The 26517-nt window shown below is 41.3% G+C and overlaps 2 protein-coding genes and 1 pseudogene across 3 annotated transcripts; all 3 read right to left on the bottom strand.

Moving 5' to 3' along the window:
- Positions 1 to 1492: 1492 nt before the first annotated feature.
- On the bottom strand, positions 1493 to 2936 carry LOC139912903 (interferon-induced transmembrane protein 3-like). Its single transcript, XM_071900826.2, has 2 exons — positions 2649 to 2936; positions 1493 to 2020 (listed from the first exon to the last, which is right to left on the bottom strand). Exons 1-2 carry the CDS (start codon positions 2850 to 2852, stop codon positions 1850 to 1852), a joined length of 375 nt encoding a protein of 124 aa, XP_071756927.1. The 5' UTR covers positions 2853 to 2936; the 3' UTR covers positions 1493 to 1849.
- A 5176-nt stretch (positions 2937 to 8112) lies between these two features.
- On the bottom strand, positions 8113 to 8744 carry LOC139912906 (dispanin subfamily A member 2b pseudogene; annotated as a pseudogene). The gene is made up of 2 exons (XR_013504348.1): positions 8483 to 8744; positions 8113 to 8268 (listed from the first exon to the last, which is right to left on the bottom strand). The product of XR_013504348.1 is annotated as a dispanin subfamily A member 2b pseudogene (transcript).
- A 3191-nt stretch (positions 8745 to 11935) lies between these two features.
- LOC139912901 (interferon-induced transmembrane protein 3-like) lies at positions 11936 to 16897 on the bottom strand. Its single transcript, XM_071900822.2, has 2 exons — positions 16499 to 16897; positions 11936 to 12477 (listed from the first exon to the last, which is right to left on the bottom strand). The coding sequence occupies exons 1-2, from the start codon at positions 16700 to 16702 to the stop codon at positions 12304 to 12306; spliced, it is 378 nt and encodes a 125-aa protein (XP_071756923.2). The 5' UTR covers positions 16703 to 16897; the 3' UTR covers positions 11936 to 12303.
- Between the last annotated feature and the right edge of the window lie 9620 nt (positions 16898 to 26517).

The following is a 26517-nucleotide window of genomic DNA, read 5'->3' as shown; positions in this document are numbered from 1 at the left end:
TTAATTATGCTGAATTTCAACACTATGGAATCCCTGTTTCACCAAAGGATTTCTCAAATGTCTTTGTTGCTGTCCCCTCGTATTATTTCGCTTTTTAAAGGTTTTAAGGGAAATGGCAATCACCCCATAATGTTAGATGTAACTGAAACAACTGTTGGGAAAACTTGTTTTTCAGGGCACACTAAGGATAAAAATACGGCAATCCGTCAACTTTTTCAACAAGATATCATAAGTACACTTTCTGCCTTATCATATTGGTCCACATTTGTTGGAGATATTTGTTGGGAAAAAGTTTGGCTATTGCCACATAAGTTTTTGTTACTAACAAAGTAAGAGAGATATCCTTTAAAATGCTTCACAGGTTTTATCCAACTAATTATTATTTGCAGAAACTTAAGAAAGACATTGATGTAAATTGTACCTTTTGTGGGGAGCTCAGAGAAACGCTGGTACATTTATTCTGGTCTTGTCCGCACACAAAACAGCTGTGGAGTAAATTGTCACGATTTATTGCTGATCATATCTATCCTCACTTTGCATTACTTCGGAAAAATGTATTGTTTGGATTCACTGAATATGACAGGAATCTCTGCTCGCAGTTCTATTTAATTAATTCGCTTATTATTTTGACCAAATTGTATATTCACAGATCCAAATTCTAAAGCAAAAAGCCAAACTTTCCAGAGCTGACTGCATCAAACAATACATTTCTTCAATATCCTAACGTACAAACAAAAACGCTGTTAAAACGTATAACCACTTTAAGCTTTACAAGATATTTATTTTTCTTTATTTTTGTCTTTATTATTAACCTTTAGTCCCCCTGGCGTGTTTGTAATTGTGTGATTGTGATCAAGTTGTATACACAAAGTGTTGAGAACTTGTTGATATTGTTGTTGTATGTATACTTGTTGTAATAAAATAGTAAATACAAATAAATAAATACAATAAAAAAAAACAATGGAGGATATCGACGGGATGGTGTTCTTGATTCTCGGTATGTGGCTGTTAGTCACAGCAAGGAGACAGATTTTATTTCAGAAGAGGCTGAAGGCAGCAAGACAAAAGACTGCTGAAAAAAACAGGAGAGTTTGCGAAATCCCACAAAGGCGACGCAAGAGGGTAAGCTAACCTGGTAGCTAACGTTAGCATATATGTCTCGTGTCGCGCAATGATGACGATTCTCTCTGACCAATCAGTAGTCTGCAGCGTGTTCACGTCACCTTTTGGTATCGCCTCAGTTCGCTTGCAACCTCGACGGAGGTGCTACCAAAAAAAAAGTACCAGGTACCAGGTAATATGGTACCCGGTACCTGGTACAATGGAAAACCAAAAAAGGCGAGTAGAGTCGAGTCGAGTTGAGCCGGTACCATGCGGTGGAAAAGCGGCTAAAAAATCTTCAATCAGGATAAAATGTGCAAAATGATGCCCCTGTCTGTAATCACACTATAGATGCTGTTACTACCCTTAAACGTATCAGAGACACAGAGGGTTAGGAAAAAGACATTTATTGCACAATCAAACTGAATGCTCCTCCTTCTAAACAGAATTCAGCATGACGAGCTCCCGAGACACAGGCCTGGTCTACAGGACATCTGGATTCAATTACAAACTCTGGTGATATAAAAACTGGATTATAAACTACCATGGCAGTCGTAATGTTAGGACTATGTGTTGCGTTTTTGCAATGAAGATGTTTTGTAACACCAATAAACAACGTAATACGATTGTGTTGAACAAAATCAGCAAAAAGGTTGTAAAAAAAAAAAAAAAAAAAAAAGTGCCTCTGCGCAATGTAGACAACAACAAACAACACAGAGGCATGTTACAGGAAGAGGCAGCTCAAACACTACACACGATGAATCATTTGATTCAAGTACCAGGAGATGTTGGCAAGATAGACGAAGAAAAGAATGACCATGATGACCACCAGGACCAGGGCGAAGATGTTGAGGCAGAGGGCGTTGGAGGCGTGCCTTCTGGCGCCCTGCATGTCTCCTGCCACCTTCCTGTCTCTAGCCTGGAAACACAGCAGGAAAGGTTAGCGATTCCCAAAGTGGAGTCCGAGGACCAGGATTATATAGTCTGTGATTCTTCATTCGTTTTTATTTGTATGTAGTTTTTTTCTGTTTAGTTTTAGTTTAGCGTGGGTTTGTTTTAGTTTACTTTCAGTTCTAGTTTTAATATTTGTGGAAGACGTGGTGTGTTTTTTTTTTCGTGTGTAATGTTAAAAGTTCAGAACAGGGACTTTAATCCAGAGGGCATCAGCAGCCTCACTAAAGCTGGGTACAGAGTACAAGTTTAATGTAATGTTCAAAATTGGATCATACAAACTGGACAAAAGCGTCAACAGTAGGCTACGCCACTGAAGCAGGTTTTACGCAGCCAACCAAAGTCAAAAGGCAAAAGATTCACAGTTTTGAAGGTTTATCCCAGAAAACTTGGAGTTAACCATTTGCATTTTATCGGCACTGCTGAGAAATACAGCACTGAGTAAAACGTGTGACAACATGCCCCTCTCCCCTACCCTGTCTGGTGCATGCTGGCTCTCAAACACACATTACCAGAAACGAAATGAAATACAATAAATAAAAAAAACGAAAGCAAATAGTTATCTGTCCTCATATTAAAAGTGATAAACAAATTACCTTGATTGAGTAGCAGAAGGCCGCCAACCCGAGGCAGAGGGGGTTTGCGTAAAGGAGGCAGCAGAGTGACCAGATGATGTGGTCCCGGGGCAGAGGCTCGGTGCGGTCGATCCTCACGGTGGTGTGCTGAGCCACCGCGGGTCCCTCATACCTGCTCTCCTTCATTGGAACAAACTCTGACTGGTGATATGTTGGAGGCTCCATCTCGGCTTTGGGACCAGAAATGTAACGGAAAAATGATGTGCGCAGTCTTCAGACACCAGTTGAGTTGATGTTGGTGCGTCGACTTTCCACAAGGCAAGTAAAGAAAGTTGGGAGGTGTGGCGATAACAGTTCCAGTAAATGTCCATGGCGTGGGTGTCAACAAGTCCCAGTCTTTGGGAATTCCAGTACAAAACTGCGTACCGTGTGAAACGACTGATGGAATGATTACACAGTACACTGAATATACAAAATATTAGGGAGACATCTGTTCATAAAGTATAATGATGAGGTGAATCCAGATGAAAACCATTATCCCTTATGCCTGTGTGCCGCTGTCTTCATTCAAGACTTCATTTATAAGTGGTAAAGTACTGTTTTTGTAAATATTCAGTTGTTGCAATAAATGGGAACATCACCCAAAGAACAGTTTTTTTTTACATTGTTTATTTTAAGTGGTTGTTTATTTTTAGTGAAGAACATTCCTTAAGCCACCTTAAGTGACTAATTAAGTTTGTTTTTTGGATAGTCATTACAGTGTTATTTCAGCAAATGGTAGGGGGTGGCAGTCGGGATTGGACAGTTTATTGGATTTTGTTTTATTTTTTTAAACTTTGATATAGGCTACTCGATTTTGGACCAGACAGCGAGACTGTAAAATCAGACATGCAGCCTGACAAACAGCCCACTGAAAAATAAAAGAAAGGAAGGGGTTATGTGCATCTGTTTTCGAGCCGCTACAGATAAATATATCTCACGATTGGGTCATCATAAAAATTACTCTGCCACCACTGAGGCCTACTGTAAAATTGTAATTCAAATACCTGTCTTTGACCCACCGTCACTCAGAGTCATACAGGGGCATTGTGCAACCATGATAAAATACAAGGATTTGTGCAGATAAGCTCCAAATGGTTAAATCCAATAATTAAATTAGTGTTATGAAGTAATGTGGATACTGAAATATTTTGATATATTTGGTATGTTGATTTCCAGCCAAGGAAGGACATTCTACGGAGCCCCTCCAGGTGACATCTCATGTTAATAAAATAATGCGTGGCCACGACTTAGTAACGCGTGGGAACTGGATCATTATGTCGTGGCCAGGACTTATTAAGGCGTGGGAACGAGATCATTATGTTTGGTACTGAGAAGCCGCTGCGCTACAAGTCCGCTTAAACCGCTGTGCGCCCTTTCAGCACCACGGAGGCCTGGAGAGCGAGACAGAAACCGGGGGCAAGAGCGGGGCGCTGTTTAATTCAGTAATTATACTAGTAAACTTTATTTCTGATAGAAAATATGTGCAAGGACCATTTTACTAATCGAAAGTCCTGTCTGGAATAACTTCTGGAACACCTTCCTATTCCTGCTGTGAAAGCTCTAACATGTTCATCTTCCTCCTTCCTCAATCCTTTTTTCTCCAAGCAGAATTTTTATTCTGGCGCGAGTACACAGGTTTACATAATGTCACCAGATTGTACTGTAATATGGAAATGAGAATAACGCACCTGTCGGATCATAAATTAGACCTAGTCATGTTTCATCAATCAATAAGCTAGTATGGCTCGCATATACAGTGGTGCGTAATGGCTGTGCGTAACGATACAATGGCCGCTGTGGCGCTGTTAGTAAGCAGAGAACGAGTCTGATTTGTCTGGCCCATGATGATGGTTGGTGTTTATGTCCAAACCAGGTTAAACGGGTGTGCATGCAATACACATAGACAAACACCAATTATCTACATTATCTACAATCAGGATACAATATAAATTCAAGATGTACAAAATTATGCCCTTGTCTAATCACACTACATGCTGTTACGTAATGTAGAGGCATGTTACATCAAACGGCAGCTCAAACATTACAAACGACTAATGATTTGATGCAAGTAGGCTACACTGCAAAAAATATTAAGGCAGTTCAACTTAAAAACATAAGTTTCCTTGCTGCCTTAAAATTGTGAGTTGACTGAAGTAGTACTGAATTTTTAGGTCAAAGATCATTAGTTAGTTGTTCTAATGTAGAAAAGCTAACTGAGTCAACTTAAGACAATAAGTTCAATCAACAAATGTCTAGTCATGCTGATTGGTGTTTCCAAATTGAATGCATTAATTGATGAACTGAAATCCAGTGTTATTTGTTTTTTCACAAGGTTTGCTAGGTTCAAGTCAAGTCAAGTCAAGTCAATTTTATTTGTATAGCACATTTCATACACAGGTAAGTTCAATGTGCTTCACATAAAAAGGCAAAATAGTAACAATAAACAGATAAGGAGATAGAATACACACATATATAAAATACTCCACATCAATAAAATAACCTTTCAGCCACACATAAAACGCGCACACACATACATAAAATACAGCTTTTTATAACCCCTGTCCTATTCATACAACAGCACTCACACACAGCAGACACACATAAAGGCACACACACACAGTAACTACCAAAAGCCTGAGAAAAAAGCAATGTTTTAAGACTGCTTTTAAAAGAGGATAGTTGTAGCAGATCTCAGGTCAGCAGGTAGTTTGTTCCAGAGAACAGCACCATAGTGACTAAATGCACCTTCACCTGATTTAGATTTAACTCTAGGTACATTTAGGAGACACATGCCTGATGATCTGAGGGATCTGATTGGTTTATAGCCAGTGAGCAGGTCGGAAATGTATTTAGGAGCTATACCATTTAGGGCCTTGTAAACAAGCAGTAATACTTTGAAATCAATTCTATACTGTACCGGGCTGCAGCATTCTGGATGAGCTGGAGCCTACCTACTGTCTTTTTGGGAAGTCCTGCAAAAAGGGCATTACAGTAATCTAGTCTGCTGGAAATGAATGCATGGACCAGTTTTTCAGAGTCAGACTGGGACAGGAAGCTCCTAAGTTTGGAAATGTTTTTTAAATGGTGAAAGTCTGTCTTCGTAATATTGGTGATGTGATGCTGGAAGTTAAGATTGGCATCCATAATAACACCCAGGTTTCTGACATGCTCACTGTGCTTTAGAGACAATGATGACAACATGGATAGGATCTCCTGCCTTTGTGCTTTAGGGCCTAGATGATGAGCTTGCTTTAAAGACAATGAAAACAATGATCATGATGACCCCCAGGACCAGGGCGAACTTGTTGAGGCAGAGGGCGGTGAAGCCGTGATTTCTGGCGCCCTCCAGGTCACCTTCCTGTCTCTAGCCTGGAAACACAACAGCATAGCGATTAAGATGGAGTCCGGGGACCAGGATTATTTGTGTTTCGAGCACTTAACACTATTGAAATTGTTCAGATTATTATTATTATTTTTCTCCGCTAAAAGTATCTGGGGCTCAGAAACCGAAGAAGACCCACAGCAACCAAACTTGGCTGATACTTCAAAAAACTTACACCGATCAGCCAGATGGTGGCGCTATATCAAGACACTTTACGTTTTGGCCTATAACTTCTGAACCATTTGACTTAGAAACCTAGATTCCTTGGGTCAAGCCAAGTCAGGTGCACATAGTCTGGTCAGTTTCCGCCATATAGGATTTTCCACCATTTTGAATTTTATGAAAAAGTTTTTTCTTTAATTTTGACTTTTTTCCTCCAGAATTTGTACACAGCTGTCACAGAGTGACGAGTGTGTGTCTGTGTGTGTATGAAGTTTAATTGATTGCCACGCCCCTTTCCCCACTTTCAGCACGTGGTTGATTGGCACACAGGTGTTGGTGGTTTTGTTTCCTTCCTTGTTTTCTCATTTAGGGAGTACGTGTCCATCAAGGAGGAACGCTGGAGACGACGTGAAGTTGGGGTCAGTCATCTCTGACAAAGGTCCCTTCCCTAAGCACATAACTTGACTCAACCATTCAGGTTATAGCTGACCCTTTCTTTTGTCACGATGTATAATTACTTTTATTCCTTTACTTTAAAAAAAGAAGAAATAAATAAATGAGAAGAAGAAAAACACTAAGATTTTCATTATTTACTTTCAGGTATCAAAATTGTTCTTAGGTTTGAGTGTTTTGACTTGCACTGTTGTAATCAACATAGGTAGCATTTTTGTAATTGGACTTTTAGCTCTAAATTATTTAGTTTCAGAAATATAGCCACAGAGACAACTTACCCATGTGACAACTGGCCCCGCTCTCCCCTACCCTGCCTGGTGCACACTGGTTCTCAAACACACATTATAAGAAACTAAATGAAATACAATAAAAATGATAAGAAAGCAAATACATTAAGTTTTCTGTCCTCATAGGAATACTGAAAACAACTTACCTTGATTGAGTAGCAGAGCGCCGCCAACCCGAGGCAGAGGGGGTTTCCATAAAGGAGGCAGCAGAGGGACCAGAGGATGTGGTCCCGGGGCAGCGGCTCAGTGCGGTCGACCCTCATGGTGTACTGAACCACCGACGGGCTCTCCCTCATACTTTTACTCCTTCATTGGAACAAACTCTGACTGGTGATATGTTGGAGGCTCCATCTCGGCTTTGGGACCAGAAATAAGGTGAAAAATGATGTGCGCAGTCTTCAGCCACCAGTGGAGACAAGTTGGTGCGTCGAGTTTTGGTAAGACAAGTAGAGAAAGTTGGGAGGTGTGGCGATAACATTTTCAGGAAATGTGCATACTGTGGGTGTCAACTTCCGAAATCCTCTGTGTAGTGAATTTCAGTTCTGAAGTGTGAACTGAGAGTGAAACATTGTACACTGAATGCACAAAATATTAGGGACACTTCTTTTCATGAAGTGCACTGATGAGGTGGATCCAGGTAAAAGCCATTATTCCTTATTGATTTCCCTTAATAAATCTATAGCAATCACAAGGGAGGAGATGTAAATGGCAACAGAGAAGTTACTTAAGTATTTTTAAGCTTTGAGACAATTGAGATGTGGATTGTGCAAAATGAGCTGCAACCCAAAACCAGGAAGATGTCCCTAATATGTTGTATCAGTGTAGTTTTACACTAGATATTTAGAGAACAATAATGGGCAGAAATTTCACCTGGATTCAATTACAGACTCTGGTGAATACTGTATATCAAAACTGGATTGTAAACTACCATGGCAGTCTTAATGTTAGGGCTATGTGTTGCAATGAATATTTTTGTAACACCAATAAAAAAAATAATAGCCTACTATTGTGTTGAAGGATAGTATGGAAAAAAAAAAAAAATCTGCAAAAAAGTTGTAAAAATGAAAAAAAAAAAGTGCCTGTGCGCAATATAAACAACAACAAACAACACAAAGGCATGTTACAGCAGGAGGCAGCTCAAACACTACAAACTACGAATGATTTTATGCATGAAGGCTATGATTCTGCCACAAAAGACGAAGAAAAGAATGACCAAGATGACCACCAGGATCAGGGCGAAGATGTTGAAGCAGAGGGCGGTGGAGCCGTGCTTTCTGGCACCCTCCATGTCTCCCGCCACCTTCCTGTCTCTAGCCTGGAAACACAGCAGCATAGATTAGGGACATGGGGTTTGTGATTCTTCATTCATTTTATTTATATGTAGTTTTTACATTTTATTTCAATTTCTGTCTGGTGCATGCTGGTTCTCAAACATACATTAGCCTATAAGAAACTAAATAAAATACAATAAAAAACAAACGCAAACACATTAGGTTTTCTGTCCTCATGAAAACTGATAAACAAATTACCTTGATTGAGTAGCAGAACGCAGCCAACCCGAGGCAGAGGGGGTTTGCGTAAAGGAGGCAGCAGAGTGACCAGATGATGTGGTCCCGGGGCAGAGGCTCGGTGCGGTCGATCCTCATGGTGGTGTGCTGAACCACCGCGGGTCCCTCATACCTGCTCTCGTTCATTGGAACAAACTCTGAGTGGTGATATGTTGGAGGCTCCATCTCAGCTTTGGGACCAGAAATAAGGCAAAAAATGATGTGCGCAGTCTTCAGACACCAGTGGAGTGATGTTGCTGTGTCGCCTTACGACAAGGCATGAATACACAAAATATTACGGAGACTTCTGTTCATAAAGTACACTGATGAGGTGAATCCAGATAAAAGCCATTATCCTTTATTGCAGTGGTTTTCAATTCCAGTATGCCGGATACAGCATGCCTGCTGGGAAAGGCGTGCACCTCGCGGGAGCGCGCAAACCGCTGTCCCAGTCCTATTACAAGCCAACGTAAGGGGAAGCTATCTCACATTTTAATGACTTGTGAGGAGAATTGCTCTTTTAGAATGATAATTACTTTCACTGATCGTCTGATCCTATTGTGTCAATGGATAGCGTGTGATTTAGTAGCACCGCGGACTCAAGTTAATTTTTTACAGTGCCATCTCGAGTCCTTGGGGCTAGTGATTTAGACTGTAGGCTATATGCGCTCATATAAGCCTACACACTAGGCTACTGTAGGCCATAAAACACTCTACTACTTTTGATTGAGAAAGTGAATTTCATGCATGTGACTAATGCATGCTGCATTGATCAGACGATCAATGAAAGTAATAAACATTCTAAAAGAGCAATTCTCCTAACAAATCATTAAAATGTGAGATAGTTTCCCCTTTCGTTGGCTTGTAATACGACTTAGTGTTGGGTCGGTCACGCACGAACCGATTCTTTGAACAGCTCTTTTGTAGGAACGAAGGGAACCGAGTCTCGCTGGGTGACGAGCCGTTCTTTTTACAGACAGATATGTCATGCGATTTGTTTAAGTTGCCATCTCCTGCCACCAGCAAATGTTTCCCCCTCCATTTAAGAGATAGCCTGTGCTCCTCCCTCACTGCTCCTCATAGCTTCTTGCCGGGAGGTGCCCCGGCTGTTCCAAAAGGAGCGCACCCACTGTCATGTGAGGTTCACAAAGTGAAGGCATACATGCCATGCATGCACTGACAGAGAGGCTTTCCAGGTAGGAAAGGAATAAAAAATGATATGTAGGTAGAGTATCATATTTTCAGGTGTTACTCATGTCATTTGCCAATATGCAGATGTTAAAGTCCTCTGTGCCAGACATTGGGCTACTAATACGCCTACATGCGTTATTAGATTTAGTGGTGTAAACCTGCCACTCGTAAAGTGCCCGCCCTCCCACACACACATGCACACACACAAAAAAGAGCGATAAGAGCCATAAGATCCGGTTCCCTTCAAAGAGCCATAATTCCCATCACTAACTGGGACAGCAGTTTGCGCGCTCCCGTGAGATACATGCCTTTCCCGGCAGACATGCTGAATCCGGCATAACAAGTCTTCCGGATGTAATCGCTGTGTTTACAGACTCTGTTAATGTGTGGGAGGCGGTTATGGATCTGTTTTCATGCCGCTCTACAGATAAACATATCTCCGCAATTGGGTCATCATAAAAAGTACTCTGCCACCACTTAGGCCTTACGTTTAGGCCGTACTTTTTATATTGGGCTATATACATCATTCAGTTTTCATCTAGGTCTGTATTCACAGTCACAACAGTTCATTCAAGATTTAGGCTACTACTAAGCATAACCCAATATGCTTACATTTGTTTCAAAAAGTCAAATTCAAATACCTGTGTGTGACCCACCATTACCGCAGAGTCATGCAGGTCCATTGCGCAACCATAATAGATAAGGTTTTAGATTGATACACCTGTGTGCAGATATGCTCCAAATGGTTAAAGTCCAAGAATGAAATTAGTGTTATGAAGTGTTATGAAGTAATGTGGATAATATTATAGATATTTTGATACATTTGGTATGTTAAGGAAGACAGCCTTAAAAAAAGACTTAAAAAAAAACAAAAACAAAAAAAGTATATATGTAATAACACTTAAATGAATGAAGTAAAGATTGTGTTGCATAAGTCTACTATACTTGGTTGTCTTATTTTGCTATAGCAGTTCAGTATTGAGTCTAGCAGGCTAAGGGTGTTTTTTTTATGCATTGTTTTTTCACTTAGAAAACAGCACAGATCCTGTACAGACCCACGGCGCGTGAGTTCAATTCAGTCCAATGCACTGAAGCATTACGCCACGGTTATCGGTTAAATAATTCCACTAACGTCACTTAGATACCACAGGTGATAACGCTACCTAACGTTAAAGTTTATAGGACAACGGAAGACGTGGATGTCTGTAAATTGACGGCGAGGAGTGGGGCTCTGTGTGGGATTCAATATAGCATTATCAGTATGGGACTCAATGTGGCATTTAGCCCATAGGCGAGAGGCCATCTCTTAGTCAGTGATGCCCTCTAGAGGCCATCTCACGAAGCGACATCTCACTAAGCGTTACCTGACTGACTGACTGACTGACTGACTGACTGAATGCCTCACCTGAATTTGCCTCGTGATGCCCTTGGCTGCACCGTGGGAAAAAGCATTTCTGGGTAAGTCCTACAGGAACACTTAATATTTTGTACAATCAGTGTAGTTTTACACAGAATTCTGGATATTTAGGGAACAGAAATGAGCAGAAATTTCTTCATGTATTGATTCTCAGAGTTATCCATAAGAGGTTCACGAGATGTTGGCAAATGCTCAGCAAATCATGAAGTCAGGTGGTACACGAGTTCCAACCATGCCTTGAAACATTTCCCCAACACCTGCATGTAGGGTCCACTTAGTCCTTTCAGTATGGTGGAATCCTTGAACTTTTCCATAGTTTGAACTTTTTTCGATTGACACATTTCTAGAAGTTACAGTAAATCCAGGAAACTAGTGCTGGTTTCAAGGTAGCCGCCTGTTTTGTCTGTGAAGTTGACCAATATAACTATAACAGCTTATAGTATCAAACCCAATTATACATTCACAATTTCCAATTATTTCCAGCATCTCTGCTAAGCTCATGACACTTAAAAGACAAAAATCAATAAGACCCAAATAAGGCAACCTGCTTGGACCTAGCCATGATTTTATTCATATGGAGATAGCGACATCTACTGACCAGTAGAGGTAACTGCCACAGATATAAATGCACACAATAAGCTTGAATATTAATAATAATGAATAAGATTACTGATTACCAGATTGAAATTGTAATCAGACTATAATTTTGAACTAGTGTTAGCATCTACAATCAGGATAAAATATAAATTCAAGATGTGCAAAATTATGCCCCTGTCTATAATCACACTACATGCTGTTACCCTTAAAAGTATCAGAGACGCAGAGGGTTAGGAAGAAGACATTTATTGCACAATCAAACTGAATGCTCCTCCTTTTAAACAGAATTCAGCATGACAAACAGCTGAGATACAGGTCTGGTCTACAGGAAATCTGGATTCAATTACAAACTCTGGTGAATATATCAAAACTGAATTATAAACTACCACAGCAGTCTTAATGTTAGGACTATGTGTTGCAATGAAGATTTCTGTAACCTGTAAAAAATCATAATACTGTTGTGTTGAAGGATAGTATGAAAAAAAAAAAGAAACAGCAAAAGTTGTAAAAAAACAACAACAACGTGCCTGTGCACAATATAGACAATTACAAACAACACAGAGGCATGTTACAGCAAGAGGCAGCTCAAACACTCAAACTAATCCAAATGATGCAAAATTAGATAGAAGTACTGTATGATGGTCTTTTTAAAGACAAAGAAAAAAATGATCATGATGACCACCAGGATCAGGGCAAAGTTGTTGATGCAGAGGGCGGTGGAGCCGTGCTTTCTGGCACCTTCCAGGTCTCCCGCCACCTTCCTGTCTCTAGCCTGGAAACACAGCAGCATAGATTAGGGACATCGGGTTTGGGATTCTATTTTATTTTTATGTAGTTTTCAAATTTTATATCAATTGCTGTTTAGTTTTAGTTAGGTTTCAGTGTGGGTTTGGCGTAGTTTTAGTTTACTTTAAGTTCTAGTTTTAATATTTTTGGTAGGCGTGGTGTTTTTTTTTTTCATGTGTAATGTTAGAAGTTCAGAACAGGGATTTTAATCCAGACGGCATCAGCAGCCTCACTAAAGATGCGTACAGACAAGCAAGGGCGTAGGTTTGATTTTGACATTGGTAGGGACACAAATGGGGGAGGTCCGGAGGGGATGTAACCCCCACTGGAAGCCGAGGCATTTTACATTTATGATAGACTTCTGACCGCCATTTCATGTCATCTAGATCAGTGATTCTCAACCTTTTTCATATCGAGGACCCCTAGTTTAGTCCACATTAGAGCCATGGACCCCCATTTGATGAGATTTTGTCTCTCGGACCCAAATCTGAGAATACTTTTATTGTTAGATATGATTTTGATCCAGAATCCCATGACTGTCTGTATTGTAGGTAGAGAGATAACAGTGAAACTAAGATCAAAACAGTCATTCTTCTACATTCTGTAATTGTGTTAACTATTTGTAAATTAAATAATGCTGAAGTTTAACAATTCATCAATTTGCTGGGGACCCCCTGGAACCCCCTCAAGGACCGCTGGTGGTCCCCGGACCCCACGTTGAGAACCACTGATCTAGATAGTTATGGTAGCCAATACACTCATTAACAGACACACAGACACAGGGGTGTAGCACATTAATGAATCCTTGACTCAAATTTGCCAGCTGAATGGGACTTTGAAGAGCACATTTTGTTTTAAGGCAGGTACTGTAGTACTGTTGCCTATTCAAACCAACGATCTGTATTTACATTTAAAATAATAATAATAATAATAATAATAAGATATTGTAAACTATATCCAAACCCTACATACAAACAGCTGAGTGTCCACTGCCTTGCTCCTATTTGAAGGAGCCAAACACATGCCTACGCCTGTCATTAACAGAGATGAACTGTTGGCATATTTGTTTTACATCAGTGTTGTCCAGTGTGGCACACATCAGCATTGTTCAATCTCACTTGTGACATGTAGGCTACTTACGGTCGTCACTCGACACAGACGCACGCGACACGGTACTTAAATAAACTAACTTTAATGGCTAAACACAACTGTTACTAATATAAAATAGGATGGAGTCTTCACTCACATACTCGCCGGTAGGCGGAGCTTTGGCTCTTCTTGCCCACAGCATTTCATACGTTAGCAAGAAATGGCAAAGCCAATCAGCGATTTTTTGGGGGGGTGTCACGCCAATTTTTATCCGGGTGACGCAATAACATTCTAAAACAGCTGTTATACTAAAGTTTCGTTACAGCGTCCGTTGCTATGCCGACGCAGGACTCCAATGCACTACACCAATGCAGCGGGACTCGTAGTAGAGAACGCGATCTGTTAACATTGACTAGACACTGACGGACAAAACAACGTTTATTGTCAATCAAAATAATTGCTAGGGACATTTCAGAGTCGCTTGTCCCTACCCAATTCTACGCCCTTGCAGACAAGTTTAATGTAATGTTCAAAATTGGATCATACAAACTGGACATATTAGCCAAAGTGTTAGGCTATTTGTCACTCAACTCCACACACACACACAAAAACCTAAACTGCAAAAGTGTCAACAGTACACCACTGAAGCAGGTTTTATGCAGGCAACCAAAGAGTCCAGTGTCCAGGCAAAAAATTTAAGGTTTATCCCAGAAAAACTTTTTCAACTGTCTATTTTGACAAACTCAAATTCTGATACAATTTCTAACAGTATGATATATTAATGTACACGTAATATATATACATATAATTTGATTTGTTTTATTATGTAACATGGCTTCTTAGTCACTTAAAGAAAACAGTAATTATAGGAATCTGCCTATGCAGCCTACCCTCTGTGGCTGTATCTGAGGTTGGTCCAGCAGTGAGGCCACTTGCTGCACAAGCCAAAGGTTTGTGGGTTGAAGTACCAAAATAATATTTATTCAATAAAGAATTGATATAAATCTATTTGTAACCCGAAAAAAGAACAATTTTGATAGTAATGACAACATGCCCCGAAATCAATGTGATAACATTCCCCAACCAGTCATTACTGACAAAGGTCCCTTCCCTGAGCACATAGCTTGACTAAACCATTCAAATTTATTAGCAGGTTATAGCTGACCCTTACTTTTATGTGTCACAATCAAGCGGCCAAAACCACGGGTGAATTTTGAAACCAATAAGGAAGTGGTGGCAGGCGGCAATTCCTCTAACATCCACTAGGGGCCGGCTCCAAAAAGACTCCAAATCCCACAACCCAACTTCTCGCTAAAAATATAAAGTCAATAAATTTATTCGACAAGAGGTTATGGTCTCAGTAGCTAATTTCACTTCTTCTAATGTGTGTCCTTATGCCAATTTTCAAAATAATTGTGTTATTAAAGGGATATAACGGTTATAAAATGGGGTTGTTTTCCTAGTGTAGACATTAGACAGGTTGCCTGTCCAGTGATCGACAGGTCCCCGATTATGGACCAATAGTAAGCGGCGCTGCGGCGCTGCGGCGCTGCGGCGCTGCGGCGCTGCGGCGCTGCGGACAACCTTCGACTTCACTTTGGCTGCTCCGGCTCCAAAAAATGTCAACATGGCGCCGATCGTGAACTCAACTTTAGGCTTCAAAACGGCCCTTCAGAAACCTATGGGTGACGTCACACTCACTACATCCATCTTTTTTTACAGTCTATGATCATAATGTTGTAGTTTCTTGTTTCCCCCTAGGGTGTCCTGAAAGGCTATACGTTGGTGGAGGCTTGCTATGCCTAGGCCTCACTTTAAATAACCTCCGTTTAGTCTCACTCGTCCCTAAGGCCCTCGGTTTCCTCGGCCCCCATAGGTCTAGAGGCCGGGAAGGGACATTCCCTGAGTTCCCCCAAGGGAGAAGGTTAGTAGTTTTCCTTTCTCCAGATTTTGACCTAACCCTAATCTGTCTCTTGTTCAGCCAACCAAGTTGAACAGGTCCACCCCAGCGAGAGCTAAATATTACCCCTTTTGCTGTCTCAGCAGGATTACCTCTCTCGGTTCCTGGTGCAGAGAAAAGAAGAAGTCCTGGATTTGTCTTTAAGAGTTCTTATTAAAGTAAATACACAATACAAATCTCACACTCTCCCGTTATTGAGAAACTTAAGCAATTTCCCAGTTTCGGGTTGTGTCTTAGAGTGACAATCTCCCTTAATAGAGAGAAGATACAGTAAAAAGTACCTTTCAATTGTCTCTCAGTCAGCAGCCCTTTCAGAAGAGAGTCTTGCTATTCAAAAAGGGGAAGCAGAAGTGCCTATGCAGCGAGCAAGCTGGATATATAGGAAGCTTCTGCGGGGTGAAGCATGTGGCTTCCTGAACTCGGCGAGCTGCTCTTTCTGCCTTATTTCCCGTCTTTTTTCCTTCCAAACTATTTTCCTCATCTGTTTCTTGCTAACCCCCGCTCCTGCCCTTTCCAAGGCTCGTTGTTTTCTGGTGGAGGGGTCTACAACCCCCTGTACCACCCAGGCAGCAGGCTTAACAATGTATAATTATTTTGATTCCTTTATAAGAACAAAATGAGAAGAAGAAAAAACACTACGATTATCATTATTTACTTTCAGGTATCAAAATTGTTCTTATGTCAGAGTGTTTTAATTTACACTGTTGTAATCAACATAGGTAACCTCTCAACATTTGTGTAATTGGACTTTTGGCTCTAAATTATTTCGTTTCAGAAATAAAGCCACTGGGACAACTTACCCATGTGACAACTTGCCCCGCTCTCCCCTACCCTGCCTGGTGCATGCTGGCTCTCAAACACACATTATAAGAAACTAATTAAAATACAAAAAAATAAATAAAAGAAAGCAAACACATTAACTTTTCTGTTCTCATATGAATACTGATAAACAACTTACCTTGATTGAGTAGCAGAACGCGGCCAACCCGAGGCAGAGGGGGTTTGCGTAAAGGAGGCAGCAGAGGGACCAGAGGATGTGGTCCCGGGGCAGAGGCTCGGTGCGGTCGACCCTCACGGTGGTGTACTGAACCACCGCGGGTCCCTCATACCTGCTCTCCGTCATTGGAATAAACTCTAACTCGTGATATGTTGGAGGCTCCATCTCGGCTTTGGGACCAGAAATAAGGCGAAAAATGATGTGCGCACCAGTGGAGTTGATGTTGGTGCGTCGACTTTCGGCAAGGCAAGTAAAGAAAGTTGTGAGGTGTGGCGATAACAGTTCCAGTAATTGTGCATGTCGTGGGTGTCAACAACTACCGAAATTCCCTTGGAAATTCCACTACAAAACTGCGTAGACTACTGAGAGTGAAACAACTGATGGAATGATTACACAATACACTGAATATACAAAATATTATGGAGACTTCTGTTAATAAAGTAGGCTACACTGATTAGACGCAAAATATTTGTCGCGAGCTAGGCAGCACAATCCTAAGAGCATCCAGTTTGGACAAGAATGAGTAATGATGAGAAGGGAGGCCACTTGCAAGAGTCTACAGCAGATCAAAGAGGCAAGTCTCCTGTCCTATCCATCAGTATATATTGGGGTTTGGAAAATTATCTAGGGGCCAGATAATTAATAGATCTGAGTAACTCACTTACAACGCAACGCCCCCCCCCCCCCCCCCCCCCCCCTAATCAGACTATAATTAAAAAAAATTTTTTTTTATTAGTGTTAGCATTATCTACAATCAGGATAAAATATAAATTCAAAATGTGCAAAATTATGCCCCTGTCTGTAATCACACTACATGCTCTTACCTTAAAAGTATCAGAGACACAGAGGGTTAGGAAGAAGACATTTATTGCACAATCCAACTGAATGCTCCTCCTTTTAAACAGAATTCAGCATGACGAGCTCCTGAGACACAGGCCTGGTCTACAGGAAATCTGGATTCAATTACAAACTCTGGTGAATATATGAAACTGATTTGCAATGACGATTTTCAAACATAATACTGTTGTGTTGAAGGATAGCATGTAGCCTACAAAACAACAAACAGCACAGAGGCATGTTACAGCAAGAGGCAGCTCAAACACTACAAACTAGAAATGATTTGATGCATGTAGTTGATGATGTTGTCATAAAAGACGAAGAAAGTAGCGATCATGCTGACCACCAGGACCAGGGCTAACATGTTGAAGCAGAGGGCGGTTAAGCCGTGATTTCTGGCACCCTCCAGGTCTCCTGCCACCTTCCTGTCTCTAGCCTGGAAACACAACAACATAGGATAGGGATTAAGGTGGAGTCCAATGACCAGGATTATTAGGGTTTGGGATGCAAATAGCCCAACACTTTGGCTATTGGGGATAACCCTAATAGCCAAAGTGTTGGGCTATTTGCCACGCTCAACTACACACACAAATCTAAACTGCAAAAGTGCCAAAGTACGCCATTGAGGGGCGCCCCGGTGGCTCACAAAGTATAGCGCGTACCATAAGGCTCAGTCCTTTCCGCAGCGACCCGGGTTCGAATCCGGCCCGCGGTCATTTGCTGCATGTCCTCCCCTCTCTCTCTCTCTCTCTCTCTCTGTCCCCTACCTTCCTATCTCTATCAATAAAGCATAAAATGCCTAAACATTTTTTTTTTTAAAAGTACGCCACTGAGGCAGGTTTTACGCTGCCAACCAAAGAGTCCAATGTCCAGGAAAAGGATTCACAGTTTTTAGTTTTGAAGGTTTATTCCAAAAACAAACTTTTTCAGCCATCTCTCTTTTCTTTGGTAAAAAAATAAAATAAAATGCTGGTTCTCCAAAAGGCATTATAAGAAACAAAATAAAATACAATAAAACTAAATCACCTAATAAAAACAAGTTAAACTGGGCAAGCCTAGTTTAGTTGGACCGCGAATGCAGCCATTTGACCCATGACTGTCTGTCCATAAATGGTACTGGACCCTCTTTTCATGTAGGTTCCAGAAGATTCTGTTGAAAGTCAATGAGACGTAGGGCAACATGTTCAGGCTCTTAATGCCCTCTGCCCTAAAACAGCTGCTGTGGCAGAAAATGTGGCATGGAAAATGGACTGGAGTGATCTGAATACTAGACTCAGTGCAATTAATTTCAATAGGATTAATTAGCCTACTCTTTACCTACAGTGACAGTAGTGTCCAGTGAAATCCAATGGTAAACAGGGAAAATAAGCCTCTGTCTTTTCACTGCTCTCATGTTAACTCTCTGAGTGTTGAGCAGTTTCACACATCGCCGATTAAAACGTGTTATACTGTTTACAAATACCATTACTCACACATGCAAGTTTGTTTCACTCTGTCAGATTGAGTACAATGCTGCTGGACTGTGCATCGCCAAATGACAAACATGACGCGATGTGCACATATTAGGCGCATTAGAGATCGATTTAGATCAATTTCTATACATTGTCCAACTTTTGATATTGTGGGCCACAGCCAGCCTATGTATGGGATAAAGATAAAGTACTGTACTTAAGTACAATTTTGAGATTCTTGCAATTAACTTGAGTATTTCCATTTTGTGAGACTTTATACTTTTACTCCACTACAGAAATGTTTTTACTCCATTATATTTATCTGACGGCTGTAGTTACTAGTTACTTTGCAGAATAAGGTTTTACACGCAAAACATACAATAAGCTCATAAAATATGTTGCATTGTTAGAGTTGAAGTAAAAGTAGAAGTAAAACTATACTCATTCTTTCAGAGTGTTAAATTATTGATGTGTTAACCTGTAAGATGTATTTTAATGTTGTAGGTTCAACTGCTCCATATACTCTTGGGAGTTTAAACCGGATTTGGGGTTTAGTTACTCTTTAAACTCCCAAGAGAATATGGAGCAGTTGGACCTACAAGCTAAACTTTTGAATGCAGAACTTTTACTTTTACTATAAGTATTTTTCCAGCATGGTATTGCTGCTTTTACTTACGTAAAGGATTTGAATACTTTTTCCACCACTGGGAGTCAGCCAGTCAGTCAGCCAGTCAGTCAGTCAGTCAGTCATAGGGAGAAATACTATTTTTTTAATACTATTTTTGCCAGGCCCCCCTCGGTGGCCTGGCAAAAAGAAACCAAATAGATCGTACAGTAAGTTTTCTGTCCTCATATTAAAACTGATAACTTACCTTGATTGAGTAGAAGAGCGCCGCCAACCCAAGGCAGAGGGGGTTTCCATAAAGGAGGCAGCAGAGGGACCAGAGGATGTGATCCCGGGGCAGCGGCTCGGTGCGGTCGACCCTCACGGTGGTGTGCTGGACCACCGCGGGACTGCCGGTCTCAACGAGGACATCACACTTATTCTCTTTTACTGGAACAAACGCTGACGATTGAAGTACTGCAAGCTTCATCTCCGCTTTGGGACCAGAAATAAGGCGAAAAACGATGATCTTCAGCCACAAGTGGAGTGATGTTATTGTATCGACTGTAGGCCAGACAAATAAGTAGAGAAGGTTGGGAGGCGTGGCAATAACATTTCCAGAGAATGTGCATGTCATGAGTCTTGACTTTAGAGTTCCTGGTATAGTGAAATCCAGTAGAAAATTGCATAGTGGGAATGAATCATGAAATGATTACAAAATACACTGAATGTGCAAAATATTAGGGAGACTTCTGTTCATGAAGTAGCCTACACTGATGCATAAATTACAATTACAATTACAATTTCCCATTTGGCAGACGCTTTTATCCAAAGCGACGTACACATGAGATTTGAATACAACACAAGCAAGGTTCTAGTCAGGAGAGAACAATGAGAGTAAGTGCCATAAAGCTAAGTTCTGGTCCAACAGGACATAGGTGCTACGAGGCAGTGCATTGAGGCAATGCATAGAGTGCATAGAGTGCATAGAGGCAGATAAAGAGGTTTTTTTTTTTTTTTTTGGTTACACAGTCCATCAGGTGAAAAGGTGTTCACTAAAGAGCTGGGTCTTTAGCAGACATGGGCAGAATACGGCCCCAGGGCCGGAACCGGCCCGTGGACCATCTCAATCCGGCCCGCAACGTCCTCAAAGGAAAACAAAACGACCCCCAAAAAATCAATAAAAGGCAGCATTATGTTAATAAATCTCGAGGCGAACTACAATGAGTCTGTACTGCTATTTAACTCGATTCCAACAGAGGGCGCTGTCTACATTTAGATTGGACTAACACTTAAGGCCTCAAGTTGACTCTTGCTCACCTCAAGTGACAGGTTAGTAACGTTAGCGGTTGTGATGACAGAATCAGAGTTAGGATGAATGCTTCAAAAAAGAGAAAAGTTGACTCTGAATGTCACGTTTTTAACCAAGAGTGGACATCTAAATATTTCGTCACAAGTGTCGGTTCAAAGGCAGTATGTTTGATATGCCAAGAGAGTATCGTGGTGTTCAAGGAATACAACATCAAGAGACATTTTTCGACCAAGCATGCTAACTATGCCACAAACTTGTTATCGCGGGAAAGAAGAAAAAGCCCTGAAATTGTCTTCCCACTTAATTGCCAGGCAGAATATTTTTACAAAGCAGTCGACCATCCAAGAATCGACAACGAAAGTTAGCTACATGCTGTCACACAAGCTCGCGAAACAGAGCAAGCCTTTCTCTGATGGTGAATTTTTGAAAGACTGTATGGTAGAGGCGGCTAGCATACTGTGCCCTGACAACAAAGCTCAGTTCGAAAACGTCAGTCTGTCTCGTCGCACAGTCACTCGGCGTCTGGAAGTAATTGATGAAGAGTTGTCTGCTGAATTGTCAAAAAGGGCAGCTGAATTCACATATTTTTCCATCGCACTGGATGAGAGCACGGATATCAAAGATACCGCCCAGCTACTTATTTTCATTCGAGGGATCAACGACAGGTTTGAAATAGTGGAGGAATTTCTTGCCATGGAGTCGATGAGGGGGACAACAAGGGGATCGGACCTCTACAATAGGGTGTCAGGACGTTTGGAGAGACTGAACCTGCCATGGACTAAATTGCTGAACGTGACCACTCCGAACCTCACCGGGAAGAACGTCGGATGGAGGATACAGGACCAGGTAAGAGAGGACAACCCCAACTCAGATTTGATCTTCCTACACTGCATCATTCACCAGGAATCCCTGTGTGAATCTGTGTTGCAACTTGATCATGTCACTAAAACGGTGGTGAAAGTCGTTAACTTTATCCAGGCCCGAGGGCTTAACCATTGCCAGTTCATCCAGCTACTGGAGGAAAGTGAGACAGAACACACAGACGTGCTGTACCACTCGAATGTTCGCTGGCTGAGCCTGGGGAAGGTGTTTCGCCGTGTGTGGGAGTTGAGAGGAGAGATAGGGACGTTTCTGGGGACTGTCGGTAAAGCTGACGAGTTTGCAGAGTTGCAAGACCCGGATTGGGTGTGTGACTTTGCTAAGATTGAACGAGAACTGGAGCTGGTGTCCTCTCCCCTTTCATTCGACAGCGAGAAAGCGCCCTCGGATGTGCAACTAGAACTGATTGACATCCAGCGCGACCCTGCTCTCAAACAAAAGTTCACTACATCCACACTGGACAACTTCTCCGGCTCACTGAAGGAAACAGTTTCCGTACCTGCGTAGGCACGCACAGAGGATGCTTGTTTTGTTTGGCTCCACTTATGTGTGCGAACAAACTTTTTCTGTGATGAACTACAACAAGTCACGTTACAGATCACGGCTGACGGATAAACATCTGTCCTCTGTGCTGCGTATTTCAACATCAGATGCCAGACTTTGATGGTCTTGCAAAGAGAGGTGACCGTCTCAATTGTTCCCATTAGGCTAAATTACATGGGTAGGCAATGCTTTTCATGACACACAGTGTCATTTATAAATATTTCACAGTTATAATTCATTCTCATAGGTTACAGTTACACAAGTAAAACAGAACAGAAAATGAATTAATGTATTCATGTATAAGACAATGTGTTTGTTCATAAATAGTAAATATTAGCCTAATCTTTTCTTCATTCAGTGATGCAGGTATGTACTGCAATGGTATTAAAGTTTGAGTTAGCTACACAAGTAAAAACAGTCTCACACAGTTACACAAGTAATAACAGAACAGAAAGTGATTTTGTTAGGAATGGTTGTCTTCTTGGACCCAAATGCAGACACGGACAAAGTGTAAAAGGAAAAGAGGTTTATTGGAGGTTGGAATTAGAAGTGGTGAGATGAAGGCAGGCAGCCAGGGTAGGGAAGATGATCGGAGCTGGGCTGGCCGGTGAGCTGACGAGCTGGCGGGTTAGCCGGCGAGCGAGACGGCTGGCTGGAACTCGGGTTGGTGTGTAACGAGCTGGCGGACAGACAGGAAAGCTGGGTGGCTGGCAGATGTGGCGTGGGCAGGTGGAGAGACTCATGGAGGAAATCCTGGGCACAGGAGAGACACGATCAACATGAACAGAACTTGGTACACAAGGTAAGTCCAGACATAAAAGTGCAGAGCGACCGAGAGTGTGTCTACCACGGAGTTGGTGGAACAATCTGGCGACCACTGGTAGGTACGCCGGGGTTGATATACAGGAGGTGATGAGTGATGAGGTTCAGGTGTGTCGGCAACTCAGGAGCCCAGGAGCTGGGAAGGAGAGGGAGCCACGCCCACGCCACACACGACAGACACAGACAAACACAGAAAGACAAACCAGGGAGGCGGAGACACACAGGGGGCAGGGAACAACGAGAAACACAAGGAAAACTAGAGTCACGGCAAGTGACAGATTTGAGTAAAGTTAATTAATGTATATATTCATGAATATGACCATGTATTTGTTCATAATTAGTGTCTGTGAATATTAATTTTTTCTTCATTCATTGATGCAGGTATGTACTCTAATGATAAATATTACCATCACCTCTACCATACAGTCTTTCAAAAATTCACCATCAGAGAAAGGCTTGCTCTGTTTCGCGAGCTTGTGTGACAGCATGTAGCTAACTTTCGTTGCCGATTCTTGGATGGTCGACTGCTTTGTAAAAATATTCTGCCTGGCAATTAAATGGGAAGGCAATTTCAGGGCTTTTTCTTCTTTCCCGCGATAACAAGTTTGTGGCATAGTTAGCATGCTTGGTCGAAAAATGTCTCTTGATGTTGTATTCCTTGAACACCACGATACTCTCTTGGCATATCAAACATACTGCCTTTGAACCGACACTTGTGACGAAATATTTAGATGTCCACTCTTGGTTAAAAACGCGACATTCAGAGTCAACTTTTCTCTTTTTTGAAGCATTCATCCTAACTCTGATTCTGTCATCACAACCGCTAACGTTACTAACCTGTCACTTGAGGTGAGCAAGAGTCAACTTGAGGCCTTTAGTGTTAGTCCAATCTAAATGTAGACAGCGCCCTCTGTTGGAATCAAGTTAAATAGCAGTACAGACTCATTGTAGTTCGCCTCGAGATTTATTAACATAATGCTGCCTTTTATTGATTTTTTGGGGGTCGTTTTGTTTTCCTTTGAGGACGTTGCGGGCCGGATTGAGATGGTCCACGGGCCGGTTCCGGCCCTGGGGCCGTATTTTGCCCATGTCCGCTCTAAAGGATCTCCCTGAGAGGTAGGACTCAAACCAGCGGAGAGCAAATCCTGAGAGTAAAACCTGTTTCAGTGGCAAACTTTTGATGATTTTGCAATTTTGATTTTTGTGTGTGTGTCACTAAGAGTGACAAATAGCTCAACACTCATTTCAATCAAGAGAGACTAGGTTGAATGCTCAAATGAAAAACTTTATTCAGAAGCGAAACATGATGGAAACTTTGGCGTAGGAATTAGGATGTCCCCCTGGGGAGTTCCTCTGGAGCCTGGACATTGGTGGTGATGGGTGGAGGAGGGATGAAGGAAAGCACAACGACTGGAATGACAGCTGCATACAGCATAGATCTGTGAGTAGCACAGATCCACAGATTTCTGGTAAGCGAGGCCTGTGTCAGCAGTTAGTCATGCTGAATTATTTTGAAAAGGAGCATTCAGTTTGTGCTATCACATGTATTTCCTACCAATATGGTGCTTTACCATAACCACAGCTCGTTGGCTGCCATTTGATTACAATCACTATTTTGTTATTTTCCTACCTAGATGGCCGTGTGGTGGTGTAACAGAATACTATGAATAAATACTATATTTTTCCTTCTTTGATACTTTCAAGGAAAATATTTTTACTCATTCGACTCTGTTAAATTTCAATTTAATTTCACACAGAGCCTGGACACAAGATCCAGGAAGATGCAAACCTGCCAGACACAAAGCAGTTTAAAAATTAAGACAAATGAAATTGCTCATAAGCTTTGATTATAAAATTAATTGATACAGGCACTAAATATACATCTCATCTGAAAGAAGTTCACAGACTGCATGTTAATAAACAGACCAATTATATACAGACAGGCAATTGGATAGGGGAAGTTTACAAACATACAGACTCACATCTATATCAGGTTACATGAAAAATTAATATAGGACATGGATACATTTGATTTCAAAATGCTGTTTCCTCCCGTCTGTCTTTGTGGTTCTTCCTAGGCTAAAAGAGACATCTTGGTATCTTTAACCTTGGTCAGTTACACTCAGATAAGTCTGCCATGCCCAGGCTTCTCTCCAAACATTACTTCACTTTCAGTTTTGTGCCAAGGAAAGCAGACAAAGGCACATGAGAGGGAACCTTATGGAGGGTTTTCCATTTTTAAATTGCATACCAAATTAAATACCATAGTTTTTTGAAAATTATACCTGCGACCCCTTTGCCTGCTTGCTTGGTCCCTCGCAGGGACCTTTAATGCACTGGATTCAAAATGCACACCGAATTTCCAAATCATCAAATCAAAAACTTTTCATTGACTCTCAAGGTTGTGTGGTGAATTCAAGGCCTCAAAATTGACATGTTTTGGGGTAAGACATGGCATAGGTCTGAATTAGACACCAGAGGCCTCATTTTTTTTCTTGTCAAGTCAGGAAATCCTGGTGAAATAATTTATTTTAACACTGCTGCTCTGCCAACTTCAATATTGACCATTGAATTTTGAAGAAAATCCACTGTCAGTCCCAACCCTGACACTAAAGGATTATTATTTTTTCTGTTTCATAATAATAATAATAATAATAATAATAGTAAAGCAAAAAATAAAGCAATTTCAGCTCTGGCCACTTCCCCTGGCTGCAACCCAATATCAGGAAGATGCCCCTAATATTTTGTTCAATCAGTGTAGTTTTACACATAATTCTAGATATTTAGGGAACAAAAATTATTCTTAATGTATCGATTCTCTGATTTATCCATAAGAGGCTCACAAGATGTTAGCTAATGCTCAGCAAATCATCAGGTCAGGTTGAGTTGCAACCAACCAATCAAAAATCAAATTTGCCGTTTTTTTCTTCATAGACTTCATGGACCCAAAACATTTCCCCAACACCTGCAGGGTCCACTTATTCCTTTTCAGTAGTGGTGGGACCCTTGAACTTTCCCATTGTTAGAACTTTTTTCGATAGGCACATTCCTAGAAGTTACAGTAAATCCAGGACAAGTGAAAACTAGCTTAGTGCTTTTATTTGCCGGGCCCATGGGACCGGCCTAGAAGAGTGAAAGTAACTAACTCAGGACCACGACGTACTATAAAAATATACTTTAATAGAACAGCTCATCAATACAGGCGGGCTGGGCTACGGAGAGCTCCTCACATCTCCCTGACTCGCCTCTCCAGTCCTAAGAACCAGAGAGGAACAACCCTCTCCCCCTACTCTGGCAGAATATCAGTTCCCCACAGGTGCAACCTATTATCCTAATAAGAGATTAGAAAACATACATTTAACCATACCTTTAACTACTGACACCAATAATAATACCCCCCCCCCCAAAAAAAAAGCATAGCAATAACTTATTTAACTTCACGGATCCGAATGAATTGATGATTTAACGTTAGCAACAGAATCAAGAATGCAAATGAATTGAACATGTATTGGCCAATACAAATGTTAAAAAA

The sequence above is a fragment of the Centroberyx gerrardi genome, chromosome 4, assembly GCF_048128805.1.
Source record: "Centroberyx gerrardi isolate f3 chromosome 4, fCenGer3.hap1.cur.20231027, whole genome shotgun sequence".
Lineage (NCBI taxonomy): Eukaryota > Metazoa > Chordata > Actinopteri > Beryciformes > Berycidae > Centroberyx > Centroberyx gerrardi.
The sequence above is the reverse complement of the archived record's forward strand: the minus strand, read 5'-3'. Positions and strand labels throughout refer to the sequence as shown.